This window comes from Oreochromis aureus, linkage group 18, assembly GCF_013358895.1.
Source record: "Oreochromis aureus strain Israel breed Guangdong linkage group 18, ZZ_aureus, whole genome shotgun sequence".
NCBI classification, from domain to species: Eukaryota; Metazoa; Chordata; class Actinopteri; order Cichliformes; family Cichlidae; genus Oreochromis; species Oreochromis aureus.
The window spans coordinates 34424768-34448533 of record NC_052959.1 but is presented as its reverse complement, the minus strand read 5'-3'; the positions used below and the strand labels follow the sequence as shown (position 1 = coordinate 34448533).

Below are 23766 nucleotides of genomic sequence, written 5' to 3'. Positions count from 1 at the left end.
ACCTGAGCTGAGGCGGGTGGAGCCAGGGCACTCACCTGTGAAATGCTCGGTGAACTCCTGCTCCAGCTTGTTGGCTCGGTCGAAGGTCTTCTTGCCCTGCTCCTCCGTCAGACGCTTGTTCATCTCCCTGCAGACAAAAACCACGTCACCTTCACGCTCGTGTGGGAGAACTGAGTGGAGGCGTTTCCTGTGAAGTGACTCACATGATGTTCTCCACCGATTTGGGTTTGATGAAGATGGCGATGGGGTGGAGCTGAGCCAGCTGGAGTCTCTTGATGGCGTTACCCGACACGTCCAGGATGCAGTGTTTGCCCTGAAAACAGCAGAAGGAGAACATCTCAAACCACACGTCACTGCCGCTGCTTCAGTGAGGTTAGAGCGGGGTTAAAGGTCAAATGGGCGTGTTGTCATTACCTTTTCTGCCACCTCCCGGACCGACTGCACGCTGGTCCCGTACAGGTGGTTGTTGTATTGCCCCGCCTCGATGAACTTGTGGTCCTGGATGTCCTTCTCCATCTGCTCTCTGGAGATCACAAAGTGATAGTCTCTGCCGTCCACCTCGTAGTCCCGCTTTGGCCGGGTCGTGTCTGCGGGCGGGGTCAGAATTAAACATCAGGTGACGCGAGCGTACAACACATCATCTGTTTACAGGCGTTCGGCAGACTTACGAGGGACGCAGGATCCAAACTTGTCGGGGAACTCTGAGATCAGGTCGTCGTTGATGCGGTCCTTCATGGGGCCGAGGATGATGACGGGGCGGGTGTAGTTCACTGTGGGAAAGAATCGAAGCATGTTGAATATGCAGGAACACCTGAGTGCTGCTCGTGGTAATCAGATTACTAAAAATAAAAAAAAAGCTAAGTGAACACAGAGATGGTCTCACCTTCCTGCTGAACGACGGGCTCGTAGGACAGCACGTACTCCTCCTGCCCACCTGGAGACACAGAGGTCGGTTAGTTTCAGCGTCCAGAGCTCAGACGGGAGTAAGGTGTGATGAAGGTGAAGAGGAGGAGAGACGGAGGGGAGGAGGGAGGTTGGTTAGTAGGCGGAGTCTGAACCTGCGGGATTACATCAGCGTGCTCAGGAAGTAATATTCTCACGTTCGAGAATCGGAGACTACGCCGACTTTGACGTCTGCACGTCTAACAGCTCACGATCCAATTTTCAACATGCACAAACACCGCGACTCCTCACAAATTCATGCTTGTTTAATCTGAGCTGTGTGAGCCGCAGTCACCTTACATCAGTGGCGGGGAACTCCAGGCCTGGAGGGCCGGAGTCCTGCAGGCTTCAGCTGTGTCCTTGATCCATCACAGCTGATTTAAATGGCTGAATTACCTCCTCAACATGTGTTGAAGTTCTCCAGAGGCCTGGTAATGAAGTAATCATTGGATTCAGGTGATATCTAAAACCTGCAGGACACCTCGAGGCCTGGAGTTCCCCACCTGTGCCTTATACATCAACCTTCATTTTCAGGGTATTGGAGGTTTTCTGCTGCAGTCACAGCTCAGTTTCATTAAGACTTCTGATTGTGCCTGTGGGCTTTCACTCCCACTGCTGTGCTGCTTCAGATTGATCTGATTCTATTTTTAAACAAGCCTTTATCTCGATCTGATCGGGTTTGCTCGCTCAGCTCGTTTTTAACCGTTAACGGTTTATAACACCGTGTTCTGACAACATCACCCGAGTCTGCAGCGGTCGCTGGGTGACAGGTGATGCTGTGCGTTTCTGGTTTCCAGGTTTAAGGTGAAATATTTTTATAATGACTTCATGAAATCAGTGAACTGTGCCGACATGCTCGGTCTCATGAGTGCGGTGTGGCTGAAAGAGAGTCGCTCTCTGCGAGGCGGCAGCGTCCATGCAGCAGGAGGGGCAGACTGTGAGGGTGTGAGGTCATGCTGTTACTGGCCAATCGGCAGTCTGTGCTCATTAACGGCGTCAGTGAGGGAGTTAGCGGGTTCAGTGAGAGGTCGCGCCGATCGTTAGTGTTTCCTGTGAGTCATCGAGCGGCAGACTTACGGTAGCTACTCTCACTATCGCTGGCGTTAGACGTCACATGTTCTGGAATCACAACACAAACAGGACACGACAGGTCACATCGCCGTCCCAGAATGCTTTGCCCCGAGCTGTGATTACGCAGGGGGACTCGAGGTGGCAGATCAATCACAGCAACACAAACCATCCGAGTCTTTTCAGCCCAAACACAGACACATTAAAAACATTTCCAAAACTTTCCAGGAGTCTTCCCTGACCTCAGATCCAAATATAACTGCTTCACATTCATTTGAAAACTGGGCGATGTGGATAAAACCATGATGGTAATATCAACGCATAAACACAGACTGTATATAAAGGATGGAAGCAGCCACTGTGACGTCATCCGTTTGCTTTTGAAGCCTCGAGCAGAGCGATTAAGACTGAACCAGGGAGGGAACTGGACCGGGAAACTGAGGGACACGGCGCACTCAGTGGGCAGCGACTTCCCCTCCTCCATCACCTTTTAAACATTTTAATTAGACCAAAACTTATTAAATAAATATCATGTTTTACTCAGTAAGGCTTAAAACTAAAGACTGAGACCACAAACTCATCAGGACAGTATCGCCCCCTGCTGGTCATTAAAAAGAACGCAGCTTTAAGACCCTTCCATCCTTTATATACAGTCTGTGATTTCAGCTAATCATATTCAGATTAGTAAAGAAAAAAAATCTGTTTTTTTTTCTGGGATATTAAACTTTTTCTTTGGATCGTCATCTGCACAAACATCTGGAAACACCACCATCAAGACCTTAATACACAAATTTTTAAACTGTAATTTAACCAAAACTAAAAATGTTCCCTGGTTTATTGATCAGCTGTGTTTGTGGGTGGGTTAATTTCCCGATGACTGAGCGAGCGGCTCGGCTTCAGATCTGCTCGTGTCGGTCGCCGTGTTCAGCTTTTAGAGCTTCCTGTAACTTTTACACATTTGCCATGAGACAGAAAAACAAAGGTCTCGTGATAGATGAGCGATGAAGAGCGGAAACTCATCACCAGAGTGAAGAGCTCCGGCCTGAAGGATCGACGAGGGTCTGTGGTCAGGAAGAGGAAGGGGGGGGTCTCAGACTCCACCAGGAACCATCATCAGGCTCTTCAGTTTTAGCGTCTGACTTTCACGGCTCGTCAACGGCATTAACACTAAGCACGCTGATCCGGAACCTTCACAGACACTCGACACACTGAAATAAGATAAACTGAGATTTTCTCTTCATGTTCTCGATGAAATATAACAAACTAATCCGGATCAGATCTCCTGTCAGTAGGAGCGGCGGGAACTTTAAACCCGCTGGTTTCTCTGTTATGTGTTTGACTGGTTTTTGTGGTATTCTGAGTTTTATTTGATAGTTTTAGTCTCTGTGGTTATGAGAATATGCAGTTTTATGAATATCATTTAAAATCTGAATAATCACTTGATCACGAGTCTTTAGTCGTTTGCTTTAAAACATGAAGCTGCTTTTAATTCAAAACAAACAATCAGTAGAATAAACCTCAAATACAAACCGTGCGGCATAAAGCTCCGCCCCAAAGGTTTTAGGATGTAAAGGACGCTCGTGCTCACGACTCATAAACTCGCTTATAGAGCGAGCGGCGTCTGTACGCTCTGTTTATTTAGTGGAGCTCTCCAGAGGACGCTGGTGGAGACCGAAGAGGCTGATGGGAGTATTGGGGGAGGGGGTGTTGGGGAGAAACTTACTGTGTCCTTTGGACAGCACGTCCTCGCTGTTGTCCTGCAGCAGCAGAGCCGAATGAAGGAAGGAGGGAAAACAACCACAGACACTGTTACTGACAGAGCAACAGACTGAGAGAGCAGAGGGAACGCCGTCGGGACGCCGCTGCAGGGCGGCCATATTGGCTCTGGCTTCAGGTTTTAGAAACTGCTTCTAATCAGATCGCACGAGCGCGGCCACGCCCTGCAGCGGTGACGACCGGCGCGCGCTCAGCACGCCGTCACCACCTGATCTCTCTTCCTGTCGCCGGCCAATCTCCTTTCAGACGGCCCGCCCCGCCTCCCCGCGCTGGTACTTACGGTCGACGTCGCTGGTCTCCAGCTCGCTCGCCTCTTTGCTCTTGTAGAACGGAAACTTTCGGGAAAAGAGGTTCTTTTTACGCTTGTCATTGAGAGACTGCTGAGGAAGAGGAGGAGGAGGAGGGGTGATGGAGTAAAACAAAAACAGAGGAGGAAGAGAGGGAGATGAGGGGGTGTGATGGGTGTCTGAGTCTGTGTCTGACCGGTTTAAACATTAAACACAAAAATCACGAAGTTTAAACTAAAACACTCGGACACGGAGGCTCCGAGCCTGAACGCAACCTGCAGAGCTCTGACGCCCCACTTCACACGCCGACAGTGAAGGCAGCGTCGGTCGAGGAGGAGGAGGAGGAGGATGAAGGTGAACATGCTGACGACATGCAGAGACACAGCAGCGACAAGCCGGGAGAAGCCGTTTGGTTATTTCTGCAAATCGGCTCGAAGATGGTGCTGATGCGATGCCTTCAAGTGCATCAGGAAAAGTAATTCCACGGAGCATTTTCGTGTAGCGCTGAGAAAACACTGGTGCTACAAACCCCAGGATTACAAACGCCCTGTGGGTCACTCGGGCTCAGAGGCATTCTCAGCTTTACGTGGTTTCTTCAGCTGCGCGGTATTTTGGTTTGTCCACGTTCCTTAAATGCATTTGGACTTCTGTGAAGCTTAAATTTAGTTTCAAGTTTTTGCATTTTGTTTGTCTTGAAGTGTAAATGAAAGCATGATGTCACCAGTCAGGCTGTAAAGGCTACTGTGGGGTTAACACTGATATTTACAATAAACTGATCCAGATGTGAGGCTATAACAAAACGATATCGGCTGATGTCATGGCAACCAACAAACAAATATTAGGTTTATTTAAAAAGTGCCGGCAGCTGCAGTCCTGTTTGAGTCCGGCACCCACCTTCTTTCAGCTCCATTTTTGGTCTCCACCACCTCATGTTGGCAAATATTGATTAGTTGAGGCTACAAATGCTAAACCTACATTTATATATAAATAAAGGGAAGGGATAGCTCAGTAGGTAGAGTGGTGGCCCCATGATCGGAAGGTCGGGGGTTCGATTCCCCTGAACAGCTACCCTGAGGTACCCCTGAGCAAGGTACCGTCCCTACACACTGCTCCCCGGGCGCCCAAAGGCTGACCACTGCGTCACTGAGTGAATGGGTTAAATGCAGAGAGGAATTTCCCCACGGGGATCAATAAAATACACTTTCTTTCTTTCTTTCTAAAGCCAAACACAGAACGTGGCAGAGTCGTGTGCCTTTTCCTTTAACCGTCTGTTACTATGGTAACAGCTTGGCTCTGAGTGGATTTTTTCAAGCTTGTGTGATGACACAAAACCAAAACCAGGAGCTGAAAGGGCCTAAAAAGCTCTGCGGGTTCAAGTTATTGATTAGTTCAACTATAAATGGGTTTAATGGCTCAACAAGAAGAACAAGCAGAACTTTCAAACGTTGCGTGTGTCGTTCATCAGCAGGAGGCGGGACCTGTGACATCATCAGCTCACATGCTGCACTTTGATGTTACAGAGCAGGAGACGGAAAACAGGGTGAGGAGGGTGAGTGGTGAGGAGGAGGAGGAGGAGGAAGGTTTGAGAGCAGCAGACGTCAATGTCAAGCGTTTCGCGAAGATGCGGGGAGCAGACCGTGGGCGCCATGCATGTTCTGCGGTTTGTCTCCCCGCCCTCAGTCTGCCGTGTTAGCGTGGCAGCTGGCGAGCAACGCCGTGGCGGCACGCATTAAAGCGGCACACGATTTAAAGGTGGTGGGGGAGGGAGGGGGAGGCGCTGCTGCGGTTTGGTGAAGAAGAAGAAACGCCTCAGAGATCGTCATGCTGTTAAACGGCCGGCTGCTTAAACATTAGTCAAACACTCATTAGTAGGTGGAGATCAGGTGGCTGTGGCTCAAACACACAAAGGTCACATGATGCACACAGTTGGCGTCAAACACCTGAAACGTGTCATCAACCAGCTCAGAATCAGCCGAGTTTATTCACACAAACATGTTTTACCTTCACACGAATGAATCTAGTGCAGTTTAAAGTGCGACACGCCGCCATGCTGACGCTCGGGGAAGGTCAGAAAAACAAGCACCTGTCACACTCGAGGTGGCGGGTGCCGTGGTCAGCCATTTCCCTCACTGCCGGGTTTCAAAAAGGCGGGCGGCGCAGATTGACTTATCCAGTAACGTCCGGTAACTGATGAAAACCCTAAAACCGAGTCATTAGGTAACAGGCTGAAGTTTGTCACAGCGGCCCAAAAACGTGCACATGTGCACTTCAACCGCCTGTACGAAGGTAACACCATGCATGGCTTCATTAACCTGCACGCTACACGTCACTGCAGGGAAAATAAAGTCGGCTGATCCTGAGAGCGTCAGACGAGACGAGTCACTGAACTTTAAACAAGTCTGACTCATTCTATCAGGTCAAGTTTGGAAAACTGAAGCATCTTTAAAGATGCAGAAATCAAACAGACAATAAAACCAATAATAAAAAAAAAAAAAGACAGTTTTACTGCTTAAATACAAAGAACAGAAAAACATCTTCAAAGCTTTAAATAAAAAACGTCTTTATGTGTAAATAAAGTCGCGTTATTGGAACTAAAACACGTTTCTGACTCCAGGGACCGTTTACGCCGTCACTCACCCCTCTGTCCCGAGACTTGGCGTTAAACTTCACCGTCTTTAACCTCGCCCTCTCCTTCTTCTCCACCCTGTGGGAAAGGTCAAAGGTCAGCAGAAATCACGAGGGAACCCGACTTTATGCATGAATCTGTCAGATACTCGCAATGAGCTCAGCCTCAGAACTCGAGGGCAAATTATCGAGTGAGTCGGCAGCTCGCTGCCACGCCACGAGCGTTCCTCCAGAAACTGGAAGGTTTTACCTTTCGAGTCTCTGACGACATCCTGACCTTACAGTCTTCAGTCTAACTCTGCCTTTACCCTCCAAGGTCACCTGGTAAATGTTCAGAGCGTCACTGTGAAGCTCTCGTTCGTCTCAGTGACACCTGTACAGGTGCGACCCTGATGTTTGTTTACATAAAGTTAAAAACCCCACAGCCAAACGTCCTCTCGAGCTGTGAGCCGAGCTCTGAATCCTGATTGGTGGAGCAGATGTAACTGGGACTGACCGTCTCTTGCTGGGGATCACCCCCACCTCCTCCACCTCTCCCTGCGCCGTCAGCTGCCTCGCCTGCCACCACTCGTCGTCGGAGGCGTTCACCACGTGAAGGATGTCTCCGAACTTGAAGTTCAGGCCCTGACTCGGCAGACCGGAGTCTCTCGTCTTATCGTAGTCGAACAGAGCTCTAAAACACGAACACACGACAAATAAACCGATTAAAATCAGAACACAGGACGTCAGCACGCGAGCGCCTTCCACGCTTTAGGCCTACCTGACGTACAACGACCTCTTCTGACTCGTCCGCAGAGACCCAGAGCCCGAGCTGATGCTGCTGTTCATCATCTGCTCCCTCAGGTCGTGGATCTTTGCCTCAAACCGGCTGTACTCTGAGCGGACACAGAGGTCATCCAGGGGTCAGAGGTCACAGGAAATTACAGAAACATGTTAGAGTCTCTACAGAGGATTTTTATGAAGCCAAACAGAAACTGAAACTTTTTAAACTGGACTGTTTCTCTGGTAAAATCGGAGATAACTGCTGGTTTCAGTTTCGCACAAAGATCAGAGCTGAAACATCTGAAACATCTGTGAACAGCTGGATTCATAATCAATCATTTGTAAGTAAAAATAATCAAACAGCCAAATATTCTGAGACCAGCTGCTAAAATCAGAGGATTTGTTCCCTTTCCTGTTCACACCTGACTGTTAATATATTTAAATGCAGTTATTTTTATTTATTTGAGCTGCTGCTGGAACTTGTTAGATCGTTTAAACCTCAGCAGCTCTCCTCCTGTGACCTCCGCAGGAGGAGTCATGTGATCCTGCAGGTGCGTCCTGCTGTCCCACCTTCTGGTCTGTAGTGGGCGACGATGGTCACTGTCTGCCCGGCGTTCTTCAGGGCGGCGGCGGCCTGTTCGTGGGTGGCGTTACGGAGGTCCACGCCGTTCACCTGAAAACACAAAAACAACGTCAGACGCGGAACGACGACTCAATCGGGGAAACGAGCGGCTCAGTCTGATCCAACACTTTTCTAAAGGTGCAACTTTTAATTTGAAAGTCAACAGCGCGTTTGCTCGCGTGTAGCGAGCGACCTGCAGCGACTCATCACTCAGACAGACACTCTGGTTTAAGTTGTTGATCTCTGAGTTTAACGTGTTGTTACGTACGGAGACGAGTCGGTCTCCTTTCCTCAGCTCTCCGCTGAGGTCAGCAGGTCCTCCGGCGAGGATGAAGGAGATGAAGATCCCCTCGCCATCCTCCCCGCCCACGATGTTGAAGCCTAGTCCCGTCGCTCCTCTATGAAGCACCACCTTCCTCGGCTCCCTGCAGGAGCAAACACGGCAGCCGTCAATCAGCTGAAGTCATGTGAGCAGGGTCCCACACAGACTCTGCAGGTGTGTTTTATGACCGACAGCGGGGACGCAGGCGGAGGGTGTAACTGCAGGTGTGCACCAGCAGAGGGCGCAGCAGCTGTGGTTCAGTTACACTTACAAAAACACTGAAATCTGAACGTTTCATTTTTAAAGGTGTGTGTGTGCAGGCGAGTGTTTCTGTTCTTACCGGGTGACGTCATCATCTCCCAGCGTGCTCTTCGGGGTCGGAGAGTAACGCCCCGAGGACGCTGGCGGAGGGAGGGGCTGACCCAGGAAGTTGGGGGGGCTGATATGGTTCTCCATGCGCTGGGAGTACGCTGGAAGAGAAAGAAAGAGAAAACCATTAAAACCAGTCTGAACACAGCCGCCGTGTGTCTGACGCTGAGCTGCTGCATCTGCTCACCTGTCCGGCTCCTGTTACCACCTGATTGGCTGAAACCGGGAGCAGTCGAGGGGGGTCGTAAACGACACCAGCGAGCAGATAAACAACAACCTCCAAACTCAACCCTGTCACATTTTTTAAAATGAAGATTTCTGCTGAAGATCAGCTGTAACCGCGTTACGTTTATTATGATCTGTGACAGCAGCAGAGCACCGAGAGCATGAAACCTGAAAATAGTTTACATTTGTCTTCATTTTAAAGTTTGATGTTCATCTGATTGGAAACTGTTCTCTCAACAAACAGGACACTCCCCTGGAGACTTCAGGAGGTTAAACAAATAACGTCACTGCGTAATTAACAGAGCGATGGTTTTATGTCACTGCAGGAGACGAAGGGCGTCATTGATCCACAACTCATGAAAGGGTTCGGCTGCTCCGTCGGTTTAGACACAAACTCAGAAGCTGAACAGCTGATCGACTGTGGCCCAAACTTCAGATATAATTTGAATCATAGCTGTCAGGACAAGGGTGGAGGAAACACTCAGTTTTAGGGAGTCTGTGTTTCACATGGATGAGTTGAGGCACCTGATGACGTTTGTGAGAGCCGAGCTGTCAAACATCGTTCTTTCGCGACTCATAATCGGATATTTTGTGCTCGGTTCCTCATTTGGCAGACGGGCTTCAAACCAGCACCAGCCTGCTCGGCTCAGAGTCTGTTTTAGATTTAAGGATTTCAACTCAACATGCAACACTTTCTGCAGCCTCCGTGTCTTCCTGTGCGTTCCCATCAGTCTCTCCGAGTCTCCGGATCCTCCACAGCTGCTCAGAACTCGACCATACGGCTCATCTCTATAGCCGAGGAGTCTGACGCTCCGCATCTCTGAGGGGTGTTTCCTTCTTTGGCATGTCCTCAACAGCTCGGTGCCAGCTTCAAGTCTCCGGGATGCAGGTTTGTCCTGCAGTATTACAGTTTTCAGTGTGCTTCCTGTAATTTGCAGCGAAGTGAGATATCTAAAAAGAAAGATAATCGTGACACGGTTCAGAGCTGGGCCGTCTTCATCTCTGCTAAAGCTGCCGGTTCAGAGAGAAATGTTTTAAAGGAAACGGCCTCGTCTGCAGTTTGAGGCATGTCGTTTGATAAATCCTGTTGGGAACGCCATCCCCGCCCCTCATCAAAGACTGCAGCGGTCAACACCGGCTCAGGGTCGGAGACTCAAAGTCATCCTGACCACACGAGCCAGGACCTTCTAATCTGCTCGATGTCAGAGGAAAAATCCACCGCGGCGTTCAAGAGAAACAAACAAACCTTCAGCCGGGACAGGCCGGCTCGGTTTGGAGATCCGTGTGACCGGACCTTTCACACCAGCATTAGCCTGGACTCCAGAAAACTGACACACTCACACAGGGAAACCTTAAACTCAAAACCAGGTCAGCAGATTTATGTGAGACCTCATTTATCTGGAAGATCTTAAAACGGAAAACAATTCAGGATAAAAAGTCCACGGAAGTTTTCAACGATGGATTTTCCAACTGTTTCTGGAAGCCTGAATTCCAGAACAAACTGAAATGCGACAGCAGCATTAAAACATCAAAACGTTTCTTTCCTCAGCTCGGTGCAAACACAGAAGCAAACTTTAGTGGTGAGGTTTCTATCACAGGTGTGTGTGTTTGGACTCACAGTTGGTGAGGTCGGGCGGAGCGAAGCTGTCGTTCATGAAGACACTGTTGGGTTTAGCCACTTTCAAGTAGACCACGTCGGGAGTGTTTTTCAAGGCAGTGACGGCGTGTTCGTGGCTCACCTCCTCCAGGCAGGAGCTGTTCACCTGGACACGGAGACACCGAGAGAGGAGCGGTCAGACACGCCTGTGCTTTTATTCTGAAGGTCTGCTGTTTGGCAGTTTGTGGTGAAGTGCGTCTGCAACGCAGATTCAGCACGTCTTCACTTAATGAAACATTTGTATAAGGTTATAATTACAAAATGTTGTAAGGGTGAAACCTAATCTTATTGTTAAAACCTCAGAAATATTCATCGTGCTCTAAAAGTTCTTCACCGTCTGCTCAGCAACTTCCTGTTTTTACTGCAGGATCTAAAATTTTATTTGTTCTTTAGCACTGAAACCTGTTTCTACTATTTATACATGTGTTGGTTGTTTATCAGAAATACTTTATTTTATTTAATTATTAACTCACTGACCTTTTTTAACCTCCTTTTATTTTATTTTATTTAAACTTTTATTAGTCTCATTTTTTTCCTTTTTTTAAAATAATGTAATTCTTTTGTTTTCTTTTTATTATTTAATTCAGGCTTCATTGTTCTAATATTGGTTTTAATTAACATTTTCTTTAATGGGATTTTTTTCTTTTTTTAAATATTTTATTTATTTATTGTTAATTTTATGTTAACTTACAGCTCATTCATTTGTTATTTTAATTAATTTCTAATTGTGCTAAGCTTCTTTTTTCAAATATAGTATTCTGTCTTGTGTGTCTATTGATTTTTTTACTGGTCTATTTTTGTTTTTTACTTTTAGTCGTCTATTTTACTTCTATTATTTCTTTCCTGCAGTTACTTCATATCATGTCATAATTTTTAGCCTGTCTGTTATTTTCTTATTATTATTTCTAATTTTACTGGTTTCAAATTTGAGTCTTTATTAGAGGTTTCACAAATAATGTCATCAGAGCTTTTCTTAATTATTTTATTGTACTGAATGTTTGTAATTCGCCTGTTTGACTTTCTCGTGTTTACAGTTTTAGTTTTTAGCTGTGGTGTAAATAAACAATTGGTCTGATGTGGATTTCTCGTGTTTGAACCGGGTTGATCCTTACAGCCAGCAGTTTGTCTCCAATCTGCAGCCGCCCGTCTTTATGAGCCGCTCCGCCTTCGATGATCTTGGTGACGTAGATGCTGTTGTCGCCGGGGATGTGCTGGTTCCCCACGCCGCCCGCTATACTGAAGCCGAGACCTGCAACACAAAGAACCAGAAGGAGGGTGCAGGGTGATCAGACGGGAAAACCCTGAAGCATTCTGGGAAAAAACCCCTCAAACTCTGGAGTCCAGCTCCGACGCCTGAGCATCCTTCACGGGGACAAACGGCGAGACTTTAAATAACAACCACCCCCCGAAACGCGCTGCTGCTGGTTTAACATGGGAACAAATCAGGACACACAAATGCACAGAAGCATATTTCAGGATGTTTCCGTGGAAACTGAGGCTTTGTTCTTGAGCCGGGCTCCTCGTCTGAATAATCATGAGGCCCGCGGGGATTTCAATAAAGCTCCTCAGCAAGCGGAGACAATCCAGCAACACGGCCGACACACATCCACGCCATCTGCACGGAGCTGCAGCCATGAGCCAAAACATTAGGAACACTCACACATTTAATAATGTGTGATCAGGGCGCCTGATCTGAGCACAGACACAGTTTAAGCCTTTGCGCTACCTTTGGGTCCTTTCACCAGCTTGATCTCCATCACTTTCTCTGAGACGGGTTTCCTCCTGCGGACGTAGAGTCGGACCAGAGATCCCGCCTCCTTCAGCGCCTCCACGGCTCGGCTGTGGGTCACATCCCGAACATCCACCTCGTTGACTCTCAGGATGACGTCATTGACCCTGAAACAGAGCGTGAACACCCCGCTGTCAGTCAGATCACCTCCTTCAATAGAAACTGATGATGTCACAGATTTTATTCTTTCATTTATTCGAGTTAAAGCACGAAGTAGAGCCAAACTACGGATCCAAACTTCCAAACAGTTTAAAGGAAACCTGAGGCTGTACTCTTCGTCCTCACCATCATCATCACCTGGATCAGGTGTGACAGACTCTGCATTATGAATGAGCCATGAAAGGCTGCAGGACACAGCGGGGGTCCGGCTGTGAGGACACCACCTCTGACTGCAGACCGAGGCGTTTAAAGGGACAGTTCACAGGTCTCAGAGGTCCTTCTCTCACTGCATGTGTTTTTATACGAGGCCGAATCCGTCAGGCCAGCTTCAAGCTGACCGGACAGCTGAGCCGGTAAAAAGTGAAAGCTAATAAAGTTTGTGATCTTAGAAAAGTTAATGTTAGAAACCTGTGTGAGTCACACGTTGTTCCCTCTGTCCCCACTAACTGCTCCCTGATCAGCTTAACAGCCTGTCCTCCACAGCAGCTACGCTCTAAAGCAGCAGCAGCATGGAAGGAACTGCTGCAAAGCATTCTGGGTGTTGTAGGATATGTTGGTTTTTCAGTTTCAGGTCAGCAGTTTAAAAAAAAATCTGCGCCCTCTGCTACTGACGTGACCGAGGGATCAAAAATGGACGACATGTTTGTGAGTGAGGAGAAAGCCTCCGCTCAGACATCAGTCACACCTCCTTCACCAACAAACAGTTTCCTGCTGCCTCACCTGAGCCGTCCATCCTGCGCTGCTGCTCCTCCGGGGATCACTTTGGTGATGAAGATGCTGGGGTCTTCACCGATGTGAGGGTTGTCGGTGCCGCCTGCAATGCTGAAGCCCAGCCCCGAGTTTCCCTGGAAACCACAGTGATCACAGTGTTAATAGTAACGATCCGCGTCTGTGAGCACGCTCAGGTTTCACACTTCCTGCCAGCGCTTCACAATAAAAGCCGACGACAGAGCGACGATGCTGCTGATCAGTGACGACTGAAGTTTGACGCCGTGTTGGAAAACCTCGAACCGCAGCCAAGAGGAGCAGAAGTGACAGCTGGAACAACGAAGCATGAACACGTCTGCAGATTCCGCTACGCGAATCACCCAGCACGAGTTTGCACCAATCAGATAACATCAGCAAACATCCAGAACCTGAGAGTGTGCACCGGCTCCGAGGCGCCGTTAAACATTTTCGTCTTAAAAGTGTTTTTTGTTTTTACCTTCACTGGTTCAAATGTCGTTCTACACTGAAATTTTATAAATGTGCAGTTATTGTGTAGAATGACTGGTTCCTGCCGCGGTGGACATCCGGCGTGTTCACTGCTGTGAACGGGCATCAGATTCAGTTTGTTTCATGTGTGGAAACATTTTGGTTCTGATGATAAAAACAACACCGAGGCCGGTTAGACCGCAGACAGAATGACAGGCAGACCCTGTGAGACTTTTTTAAAGCTGCACTACTAATTTGCACTTAAAGGAGCAAAATTAGGACAAGAAAAAAGGAGGAAGACGGTAACAATGTGGAGGATAATACCAGAGGCAGCGAGGAGGATTAAAACAGAGCTGATTAAAGAGAAACTGTTTGTGCGACAGGATCAGAAACTTTTGCTTTGTTTAACAGAATCTGGTTCATTCATTACGTCCTCGTTTCCCCCAAAATCTCAGACTGTCGAGAGGTTTGGTGCAGGCAGCCGTCGGTCCTGCATCAGAGGTCCATGAAAGCAGCGCCTCAAAGTCAAACAGAGAGCATCAGGCGGCGGGTCGCTTGTCCTCTGAGTCATAGACCGCGGCTCGTTTATGTGGCTTGTAAAGACGCGACGGAGATACGGCGGCTCTGGCGGCGAGCAGCACGGCTGTCACTCACAGGGAAGTAAAAAGGAAAGGCAGCTTACCCGCTCCAGCGTGATCTCCTCGTACTCATAATCAGCCTCCGTCCCATTCACCTGCAAACACACACACAGGTATCAGCTCACCTGTCGGCTCCTCCCAGCAGCAGTTTATAGGAAGCAAACGCGTTAATAGAACACAGACTCTCCTGTACTTCATTAGAAACACTTCACTGAGTCCAGGGTTTAACTGAGCCTCCTCCTGCTCCTCAGGCTCACGTCTAACCTCGGAGAACTGAAGAGTTTTTATTTTCTACTCTTAAACCTGAAGTTCAAGGTTCGTGTGACGCAGCCGTCTGCCCACAGCTTCACTCACCGACTCTGATCTGACACATTTCCTTTAAACCATCCAATTAACAGAAACGTGCTGCAGCACTGAACTCTGAACTGATGTGGGGAGAGGAGAGCGAAGCAGATGCTTCTTCAAATATTTCTCCCCGTCAGGTGAAACTGAAGCGACGCCGTGCTGACAGCAGCCCGAGTCCACCGGAGGCAAACATCAATTTAATAAAGACGGGTCCAATGCTAGGCAGGTGAGGCTCCAGCTGGACCCACGGTGAAGATGGAGTTACCAAACATCTGCAGATCCACAGAGTCCTGCATCCATTGTCTGTGGATCTACCCACCCACCCATGACTCCATCTTTTATCCATAAAATCATCAACACACGTATCATCCCTTCATGCATCTGTCATCATCTTCCAATCTATCCATCCGTCACTCATGCATCCATTCAGAAATGAGCAGCACTCACGTATGGAGGTGTGTCCAGGCTGTCTGCGTTGACCACCACAGGCGGAGGATTGGCCTGCAGAGACGAGGAGACACGTCAGAACATCACAGAGGAAAAACATCTCCACCCTACAAACACCCTCACAATAAAGAAAGCCCCCTGAACCTCCACCCCTCCGATCACACCCCACACTGCGCCCGGGTCGGCCGCCGCGCAGCTGCTAAAAGACTAACTCTCCTCATGATGCTAAAACAGGAAGCCCGAGGATTTGAGCACAGATTAGCGAGCACGAGCGGTACGTACATGGTGGCGCTTCACGCTGCAGAAGATGCAGTTCTGAAGCATGAAGCCTTAAAAGAAGAAACAAATCAAGAAAATCAATCAAATCCAGTCGTGCAGGAGGGGAGAAGCTGCTCCTTCACCTCGTCTTCCTCGTCTACTCTAACTCTCCCTCCTCGCTCGCTCGCCCGGGAGGAGCCAGATGGGCTCTGAAAAGTCAAACGGGGGGAGCGTGGCATTCCTCCCGCTGTTTCTATCTCTAATCTGCTCACTTCATCAGCGCCACAGCTGGACGGCCGACACGGAAAACCCAACTCGACAGAAAGGCGGAGAGCCAAATGAGCGAGGAGGGAAGTGAGGATGGAAGGAGGGAAGGATGGAGGGATGGAGCAGAGAGGAAGGAGAGGAGGAAAGTCAAAAAGGAACAAAAAAAGGAGACCTGTGACGTTGGAGGGATGGCGGTGGTCTCGGCTGGGATTGGCGAGATTGGGATCACGGGGATTATGGGTGAGGAAGGCGGGGCGGCCTCGGCCTGCTGAACAATAGCATGGTGAGGGGTCAAAGGTTAGACATAGATGAACAGCCGGTGAAGGAGGAGGAGGAGGAGAGGATGTATATGTCTATGTGCATGCTGACTGATAGGGGGCGTTCGTTTAGGTCGAGCCAAGGTGCCAGATGGGAGGAGTTTGACAGACAAGGACCGCCAAGTGTCAGAGAGGTCGGCCAATCACAGGAGGTCACCTTGTGAGTGACACCTGACGATCCTGATGTGGCAAACTCGCCCATCTGCTGCTCTGAGGATTAAAGCCATCTCTCCTCTGTGTGTGTTTGTGTGTGTGTGTGTGTGTGTGTGTGTGTGTGTGTGTGTGTGTGTGTGTGTGTGTGTGTGTGTGTGTGGGTAAATCCTCAGTCCCTCGGTACAGCCTCAGCAGGGGGGCGATGTCCTTTATGTCATTACTGAAAAGCAGCGGATATTTCAATCTGGGAGTTGTAAGCCCGACAGCCAGTGATGACATTGGCACAGACCCTCAAAGGTCAAAGGTCACAGCTGTATCTGCGACCTCATGTCCGAGTTTCTACTGACGCTAAAGGAGCGCTCAAACCGCACACCCACATGTTCACTATGACGTCACTGATCGTTCCCCGTCTAAAGGCACCTTCAACTCCCAAAAATCAAACAAAGAGCTCGAGGACCGATTTCATTCCGCTCCAATAAACGATCAGCTGGCAGGTTTACAAGTAAATATCTGTAAACGATGTTAAATAAATGTACCTGAACACAGCACAGCTGCCAAATTTAAGACACGCCTTTAACTTTACCATCTACAGCGTCACTGTAGCTTTATCGCTAACGCGACTGATGGCTCCGCCTCTTTGCTCCACATTAAAACTACGACAGCATCGTCCTCGCTGCTGTTGAGTTTCAGCTCCGACTCAGTCTGGAGATACTTTTTATTCACTCGTGTGCTGCTGAACACGTTTCTATTGTGGTTCTATGGTTGGTCACAAATGCCGTTGAGCATAACCAGCGTCGCCTTCAGGCTTTGTTTTTCACTCCACAGCAGCCTCTTCATTTCATGATGGACGGGCTCGGCGTTTGATTCAAAGGTGAACTCGTAACTGGTTTTAGTGGAAACATCATCACTGGTCTGAACGAGCCAGCAGCTGGACAATCACATGCAGACGTTTTTACCAGTGCTGCGTATTAGACGTCAGACCTCTCATTGCAATGCTACGTGCTCCTGGGGAACTATAGCATCTGACATTTGGATGTTGTTTTTGACCTGAACACTGCAGAACAAGCTAACTCTAACTAGCACCAGCGCTCCCCGACAGCAGCAGCCTCAGCACAATCTGCCCATGAACGCCACACCGGCAGCAGCTTCACTCATGAGTTTCAGCTCGAGAAACAAACAGCCTTTAAAAGTCTGCAGGATAAGTTCTGAGACCCCAACAGGTCAGAGTGGATCGTCTTTATACTGCAGCCATGCTGTTGTTTATTCATCTACTAAGAATCAAAATACACAAAATAAAACCTTTGTATACTGTTCAGACACAACCCATAAATATGTGCATGCGTGATGCATGTGTGTGACAGTGTTTGAGGTTAGTGGATGAAATCAGGGTTTGTTTCTAGAAATTTCAAAAAGCCATGAATTAAAAACAGGATTTCTGAGATCTTTTTTCTGTTTCCTGTTTCAGTCAAAGATATTTTTTCTTTCACTTCTACATTTAAATTTAACACCCCTGCGTGCACCTTCCAAAGGCCTGCTGTGTGCACATGAAACCATCACAGAGGAGCGAGTGGCGGCCCTCACCGCTGTGACCTCTGTTATGCAACAGCAGGACCTTGTGAAGCTGCTGGCAGGAAGCGCCGCTGCGTTTCCAAGAGGCTTAATTGTTGTGCTGCAGCAGCAGAACCCGGAGCCCATGGAAAACCAACAGCCGCTAAAATTAGCCCCGCACATCGACCGCATTGATCCGCCAGCCCTACTTCTGCGGCGCTGCTCGCCGGAAAGCTGCTGACAATGAGGCTTAATTACTCCCAAAAGACACAAAACTGGTTTAACAAACGCAGCAACACACCGAGAGGGCAGAGGTTATGATTTCATCTATCAGAGAGTGACAGATGATACACCATCAAATCCACAACAACAACCAAAACCACCAATCAGACACCCAATACGTCAATCGATTTATTGACCAAACAGGTTTCCAAGCTGAAAATGTTTGACCCTGATGAACTTACACCGCTGACATAACATCAGTCCTTCAGTACAGGGCTGGGCCATATTATACCGTTCACGGTAATACCGGTACAATGCTAGGCAACGATAAGAAAATGAAATATCGCGATAGAATATGGGTAAAACACGCATGCGCAGTGCCGAAAAAGCACGGCGGTAACAGAGAATGAGAAGGGGGAAAGTGGATTGTTGAGTGAAACAGATGAACCAGAATTGGTTTGTAAAAATGGTGCAGCTTCAGTGATGTGGAACTGGTTTGGTGTTTGTCCGTCAGATACACAACAAAGCACATTTTTTTGTAGAACATGCAAGCGGGCCGTCGTTATTGCCGTATTTGTCGGACTAAGGTGCTCGTAAATCTGGGAGGAATCTGGGTCCTAAACTCCGTCCTTTATGGTCCCGAAGTCAAACGAACATCACTGAGAGTTTAAAACTGTCTAAATTCTTTCATCTTTAATAAAACGATCAGCATTGCTGCTTTACCAGGTGTAGCTATGATGTTTAACATCCAGACATCCATGAAAACAGAATTTATTACATTTAACGGAGTTAGAAGCTAGCAGGAAGTTAGCGGAAGTTAGCTCGCTAGTTTTGCTAGTTACCTAAACATGATATAGCATGTTCTGACTGAGAGATTTCTGAAAAAATTCAAACGTACAGCTCTGCTATCACTTCCAACATAAATGAAGACGGGAAACTAAACAGCAGTGACGTTTGTAGGGTTACTGAAGTTGGGCTAGCTGGTATATAATGATGTGCTACGTGATCGCTAGCGACACAGCTATGTTAGCATAACAAACAGTGAAGCTGGAGGATGAACGCTAACTGTTTTCCACTCGATAAAAGTTAACGTGAGGGTTCCTGATGGTTAGGGACAAATGCAATCGCATGGCAGGATGCTGTAAACGGACCAAACTTCAGTCAGGAGAAGAACTGAGATAATCCATCCACAATACCAGGTTAGTCATTAATATACTGCAACAACATGGGAATAGAGCAGCTGTGATAGAATACAGCATTAATGAATCAATGGTACAGAAGTGGAGGAAGCAAGAAGAATGAGTTGAATAAAGTTTGATTCATCTGACTGCTTTGTTTCGCTTAATCTGCCTTATAATCCCGTGCACCTTATGGTCTGAAAAATATGTATTTGACTTTTTTATTTGGCACACTGCAGTTTAATGTTGCAAAGCACCTCTTTTTAACTTCAGTGGATATTATACATGGTTATGCTCAGGATATGTCAGCCCATTTCTACTGGAAATGCCTTTTGGTTAAACTTTCAGCAAGGAATTTGCATTTGCACTGTTAAATGTTTATATAGCTTTAATGCTAGGGGTGGGGGAAAAAATCGATACTGTGTAGTATCGTGATATTTTGTTTGCTAATAATATATCGATACAGGGACAACAGAAATCAATATTTTGTTACAAAAGAAGTTTTTGTGGACTGGAACATGCTCTGACTTCAGAGCATGTTGATCAGCTCCTTTTTCTGAGCAAGAGTCCTGACATTCCTTCTCTGTCCAAATGTGTTTAACTTTTTTTATGGCAGCAATAAACATGAGTTTGCTTATTTTAATTTAAGACATGTTTTATTTTAATTAAGTTTAAAACTTTTTTATTTAATGTAAAATAATATTTTATTTTAATTTACTTTCAAATTCTTCAGTTGCTGAAGGGGCTGCATAGTTTTCACAAATTGCATAGTTCAGAATAGCTATAATTGTACCAGATGGTTGCATTCAGTTAAGCTGGACTAGACTGTAATACAAACCGTTCAGTTTGTCAACAATAAAACTGACTGAAATGAGAGAAAGACTGAGTGTGAGACTTGTTATTAGATAAAATGAATATTGATAAAGTTTACCTTTATGTACAGAATCTGAATATCGCAAAATATTTTTAAAAAATTGCAATAATATCGTATCGTGCGTTAAGTATTGTGATAGTATCGTATCGTGGGATGTATGGTGATTCCCACCTCTATTTAATGCACATAAAAAAATAGCTGCTTGTTTAAGTAAAATAAATGGATGGGTTTTTTGCGCTAGTAAAGTTGTGGAGTTGTATTTTGTCTCGCAGAAATTATATCGTCAGTTATATCGTTATCGCAAATTTTCAAATATATATCGTGATATATATTTTTGGCCATATGGCCCTGCCCTACTTCAGTATAAATATCATTAACACAGCTGAGCCCACCTGGAGTTTATAAAATTACACCATAATTATTATTTTTCCTTTTTTCTCTCAGAGCATTTTACAGTTGATGATTTTACCTGACGACATCTTTTCCACACGACCCCAAACTTATCATCATAGTCTGTATACAAAAGATGGACAGCCTCAAGCTGACCATTTTCCCCATCTTGACTTTCAGTCAATCACGTGGTAGCCCCGCCCTAAATATCCCGTTGTGGTCCTTTTAACTTTAATGGTCCTTCATCTCCAACACGAGCACCGCGTTTTATTCAACAGGACACGAAACTGGAGCCTGAAACCATGAACTCATCAGCAGAGTCTTAACCAAGGTCAGAGGTGTCTCCCCCTGCTGGTTTATTACAGCGAATCTATGTCCTGCTTTCAGTAAATGAGGCACGTGTGTCACTTTAGTCTTCAGTATACCAGCGAAGCCACACAGATTAAACAACCCCCCCACTCGAGCCCCTCGTTACCTCCTCGTTAAAAGTGTAGCTGCAGTTTTTTCTTAGCTCACTGCATCCATAACATGGATCTGAATGTCCGCTGGTGGGAGGAGCTACAGACGCTTTGGACCAAATCGGTGATGAAACCATAATGTAGCAGAGGTGTGATCACAAACGACCACTTAAAGATGGGAGCTTCAAAATGTGCAGCAGATGAATCCCCAACCAAAGCACGTGGATCACACCAACACTCATTTATTGGATCATAAAAAAGACGAGGCGCTGCAGAGTGTTTGAAGTATGGATTTAAATGTGATGGCAGGGTGATGTGGCTGTCACACGTGGACACACAGTCCATCGATTCTCTATGAACTGTAGTAACTCAATCTGACTGACCACAGGTCTCATTCACACACACACTCCTGCTACAATACTGTACAAACTGCTCTACATGTCACCACAACCACCATCACCAAAACGGCCAGTTGTCCAATGTGACCTTGAACTCACCAGGATTTTTCAGCAGCAGCAGGTTTGAGTTTGTTTCATACAAAGACTCAGATGATTGAGAGCGTCTCCTGAAACCTGACTGTAGCTTTTAGTCTCAGCTGATTTTACTGAAACTCTACAAACATCAGCACTTGTTGATCTGACTCTGTGCTACAATCTCTGTGTCCTTTAGAAATGCAATCAGTGGTTAGAGGAAGTGGAACAACCTCCATCCATTCACCAAGCCCACCCACCCACCCACCCACCCACCCATCGTCTGCTGCTCGTTTCTGTGTAACAGCCTTTAGCTTCCACTCTCTCTCCTTTCTAACAAAGCGATCGTTTACTTCTTTAAACGTACGGCGCTCAATCGACTAAGTTTTAGTTCCCACAGTGGAAAAAATAAAAATCTCTGAACAGGTCACATGATGTCGCTACCTTGCTGTAAGCAAAGGGAACCCAGGGTATCTCCTTCCTGGCGCTCTTGAGGACTTTGGCCGTACTCTTGGTCGGGCTTTTCTTCACGCTGTCCCGCAGGTTGAGGAACCGACTGCGAGCTCGGCAGGACGCCGGCACAGTGCAGGTGGTGAAGGTCGACAGCGACGCCTGGACCTGCGGGTGATTGAACGACTGCTGCTGCTGCTGTCGGTGGAGCTCGATGGCGTGCTGCCTCTGCAGAGGGTGCAGGTGGGCGATGGACTCCTGCAGGTTGGCGCTGACCCGCGGCAGCTTCTTCTCGCCGTTCACGGCTTTAGACGGGAAGTCCTGCCGCAGGTAATGAGTGGTCATCTTCCCAAACAGAGGAGGAGAAGCTGGGGGAGGAGGGGGAGGAGGATAAATAGTAAATGAAAGATGCTTCCTTCGAGTCCAGAATGTTCAACGCCTGCGACGAGACGGCGATACTTCCAAACTCCGCCGTGTTACTCCTCCACCTCCGGCACCACAGGACAGTAACACTCCCTCGCTTCTCTCCCGGCTCACCCCTCCCTGCCGGCTGCTCTTTCTCTGTGACACCCTCCCTCTCGTCTTCTCTCGTTCTCCTGCCAATTAATCGGCTCCAGCGAGCGAGGCACATGTCAGCACGAGGGAGGTGGCGGGCAGCTCCACTCGCTGCATGAATAATCGATGCTGCCCCCGGATTCAGACACAGTGGCATGCGTGTCAGCAGCGAGGGGGGAGTGCGACGAGGACTCCCGGTTAGCAGCAGGCGGGCAGGAAGCCGCTTTAAGCCTCGGCTGTAGAGAAAAACCCGACGATCCTCACAGGCTGCTGCGTCTCCACAGAGCTCCACCTGTAGCTGGAGGTGAAAAACATGCAGGCCTTCTGTCTTTTCACTTAAATAAAATCTGCTCCGCCACAGCCGCGTGGACGCTCCTGATGGATGTATACTCCATCAGACCTCCACGGCCTGGTTACAGGTGCAGCTCTGCAGGAACGTCGCTCTGACACTGTGTTTTCCTCCAAGTGAGGTGATAAATTATTCACATTTAGCAAAATATTGTTGAAACTGGCCACAGATTATGTTGGAAACACTTAAAAATGCCAAACTGTTCCAAAGCTACATAAACAAAAGATCTTGGCTCAAAAATCATCATAAATGCTGATTTTGTTTCCTGGGATTTCCTGAGTGTGCAGTTTGTCTGTGATGACAACACAAACTGTAGTGAGGAGAACGAGCTGCAGCAGAGAAGTTTAACACTGAAACCTCACACTTATACCTGCACATCATGAACCCTGACATTTCCACACCAACATCCAAAAACTGCGTTTCACTGAAAATAATCAAGTCTGTACCAAAACTCAAAGCTAAGAACGCACTTCCTGTTGTGGCAGATGGTTCATTATATGGACTCAGAGCATTCAGGCTCGTTGTGAACAGACAAATTATTTATACGACAGAATAACCATCGCACAGGAGGCGGCGTGGGGTTCATTGGACAGAGGTTTGATTTCATAAATGGATGTAAAATAGCAGCGCGGCCAGAGTCAACCGGTGTGTTCTCCCCACAGCCCCTGAATGCCTCACCTTCATTTACGACGATGGAGAGACACCTCGACTTTCTACTAATGTAAATCTGCTCATACGACGCCGTCATGGAGACTGAGCCACATGACTCACAAACAGCAGAAAGTCGACGCACCGAGTGTGTCACAGTACACAAACAAACACATCAGGGCTCATCTCTGTGCTCCGTCATCACCCAGCGTTTACAGCCACATCCTGACTCCACGGTGAGGGCAGCAGCCCTGGAAACACCGAGGATCTGCTGGAGATTAGGATTAAACTGCTGCTGTGCGTCTGCAGCTCCACCTACAGGCCACTCACGTCAGCACACGGCTGCACTGTAAACAAAACAGCGATTCACAAATACCAACAGCTTTTCAATGGCACTGCTTG

At 47.5% G+C, this 23766-nt stretch overlaps 1 protein-coding gene across 10 annotated transcripts in view; it reads right to left on the bottom strand.

The window, feature by feature from the left end:
* Positions 1-23766, bottom strand: part of LOC116314196 (disks large homolog 1-like) — a 104520-nt gene that overhangs the window by 3063 nt on the left and 77691 nt on the right. For 2 of the 10 annotated variants that reach the window (XM_039602127.1, XM_039602130.1), the window contains 20 exons: positions 15925-16020; positions 15228-15281; positions 14480-14530; positions 13324-13448; positions 12382-12551; positions 11768-11904; positions 10617-10761; positions 8745-8874; positions 8351-8507; positions 8031-8133; positions 7459-7573; positions 7195-7371; positions 6711-6777; positions 4067-4166; positions 2020-2061; positions 884-934; positions 669-770; positions 415-587; positions 204-313; positions 36-127 (listed from right to left, as the gene is read on the bottom strand). In XM_039602127.1, coding sequence (XP_039458061.1) covers positions 36-127; positions 204-313; positions 415-587; positions 669-770; positions 884-934; positions 2020-2061; positions 4067-4166; positions 6711-6777; positions 7195-7371; positions 7459-7573; positions 8031-8133; positions 8351-8507; positions 8745-8874; positions 10617-10761; positions 11768-11904; positions 12382-12551; positions 13324-13448; positions 14480-14530; positions 15228-15281; positions 15925-16020 — 2197 coding nt within the window. Of the gene's footprint in view, positions 1-35; positions 128-203; positions 314-414; positions 588-668; positions 771-883; positions 935-2019; positions 2062-3733; positions 3768-4066; positions 4167-6710; positions 6778-7194; positions 7372-7458; positions 7574-8030; positions 8134-8350; positions 8508-8744; positions 8875-10616; positions 10762-11767; positions 11905-12381; positions 12552-13323; positions 13449-14479; positions 14531-15227; positions 15282-15924; positions 16021-23766 lie in introns of all 10 variants that reach the window. The other 8 variants (XM_039602128.1, XM_031732141.2, XM_039602129.1 and 5 more) reach the window with 6 other exon arrangements.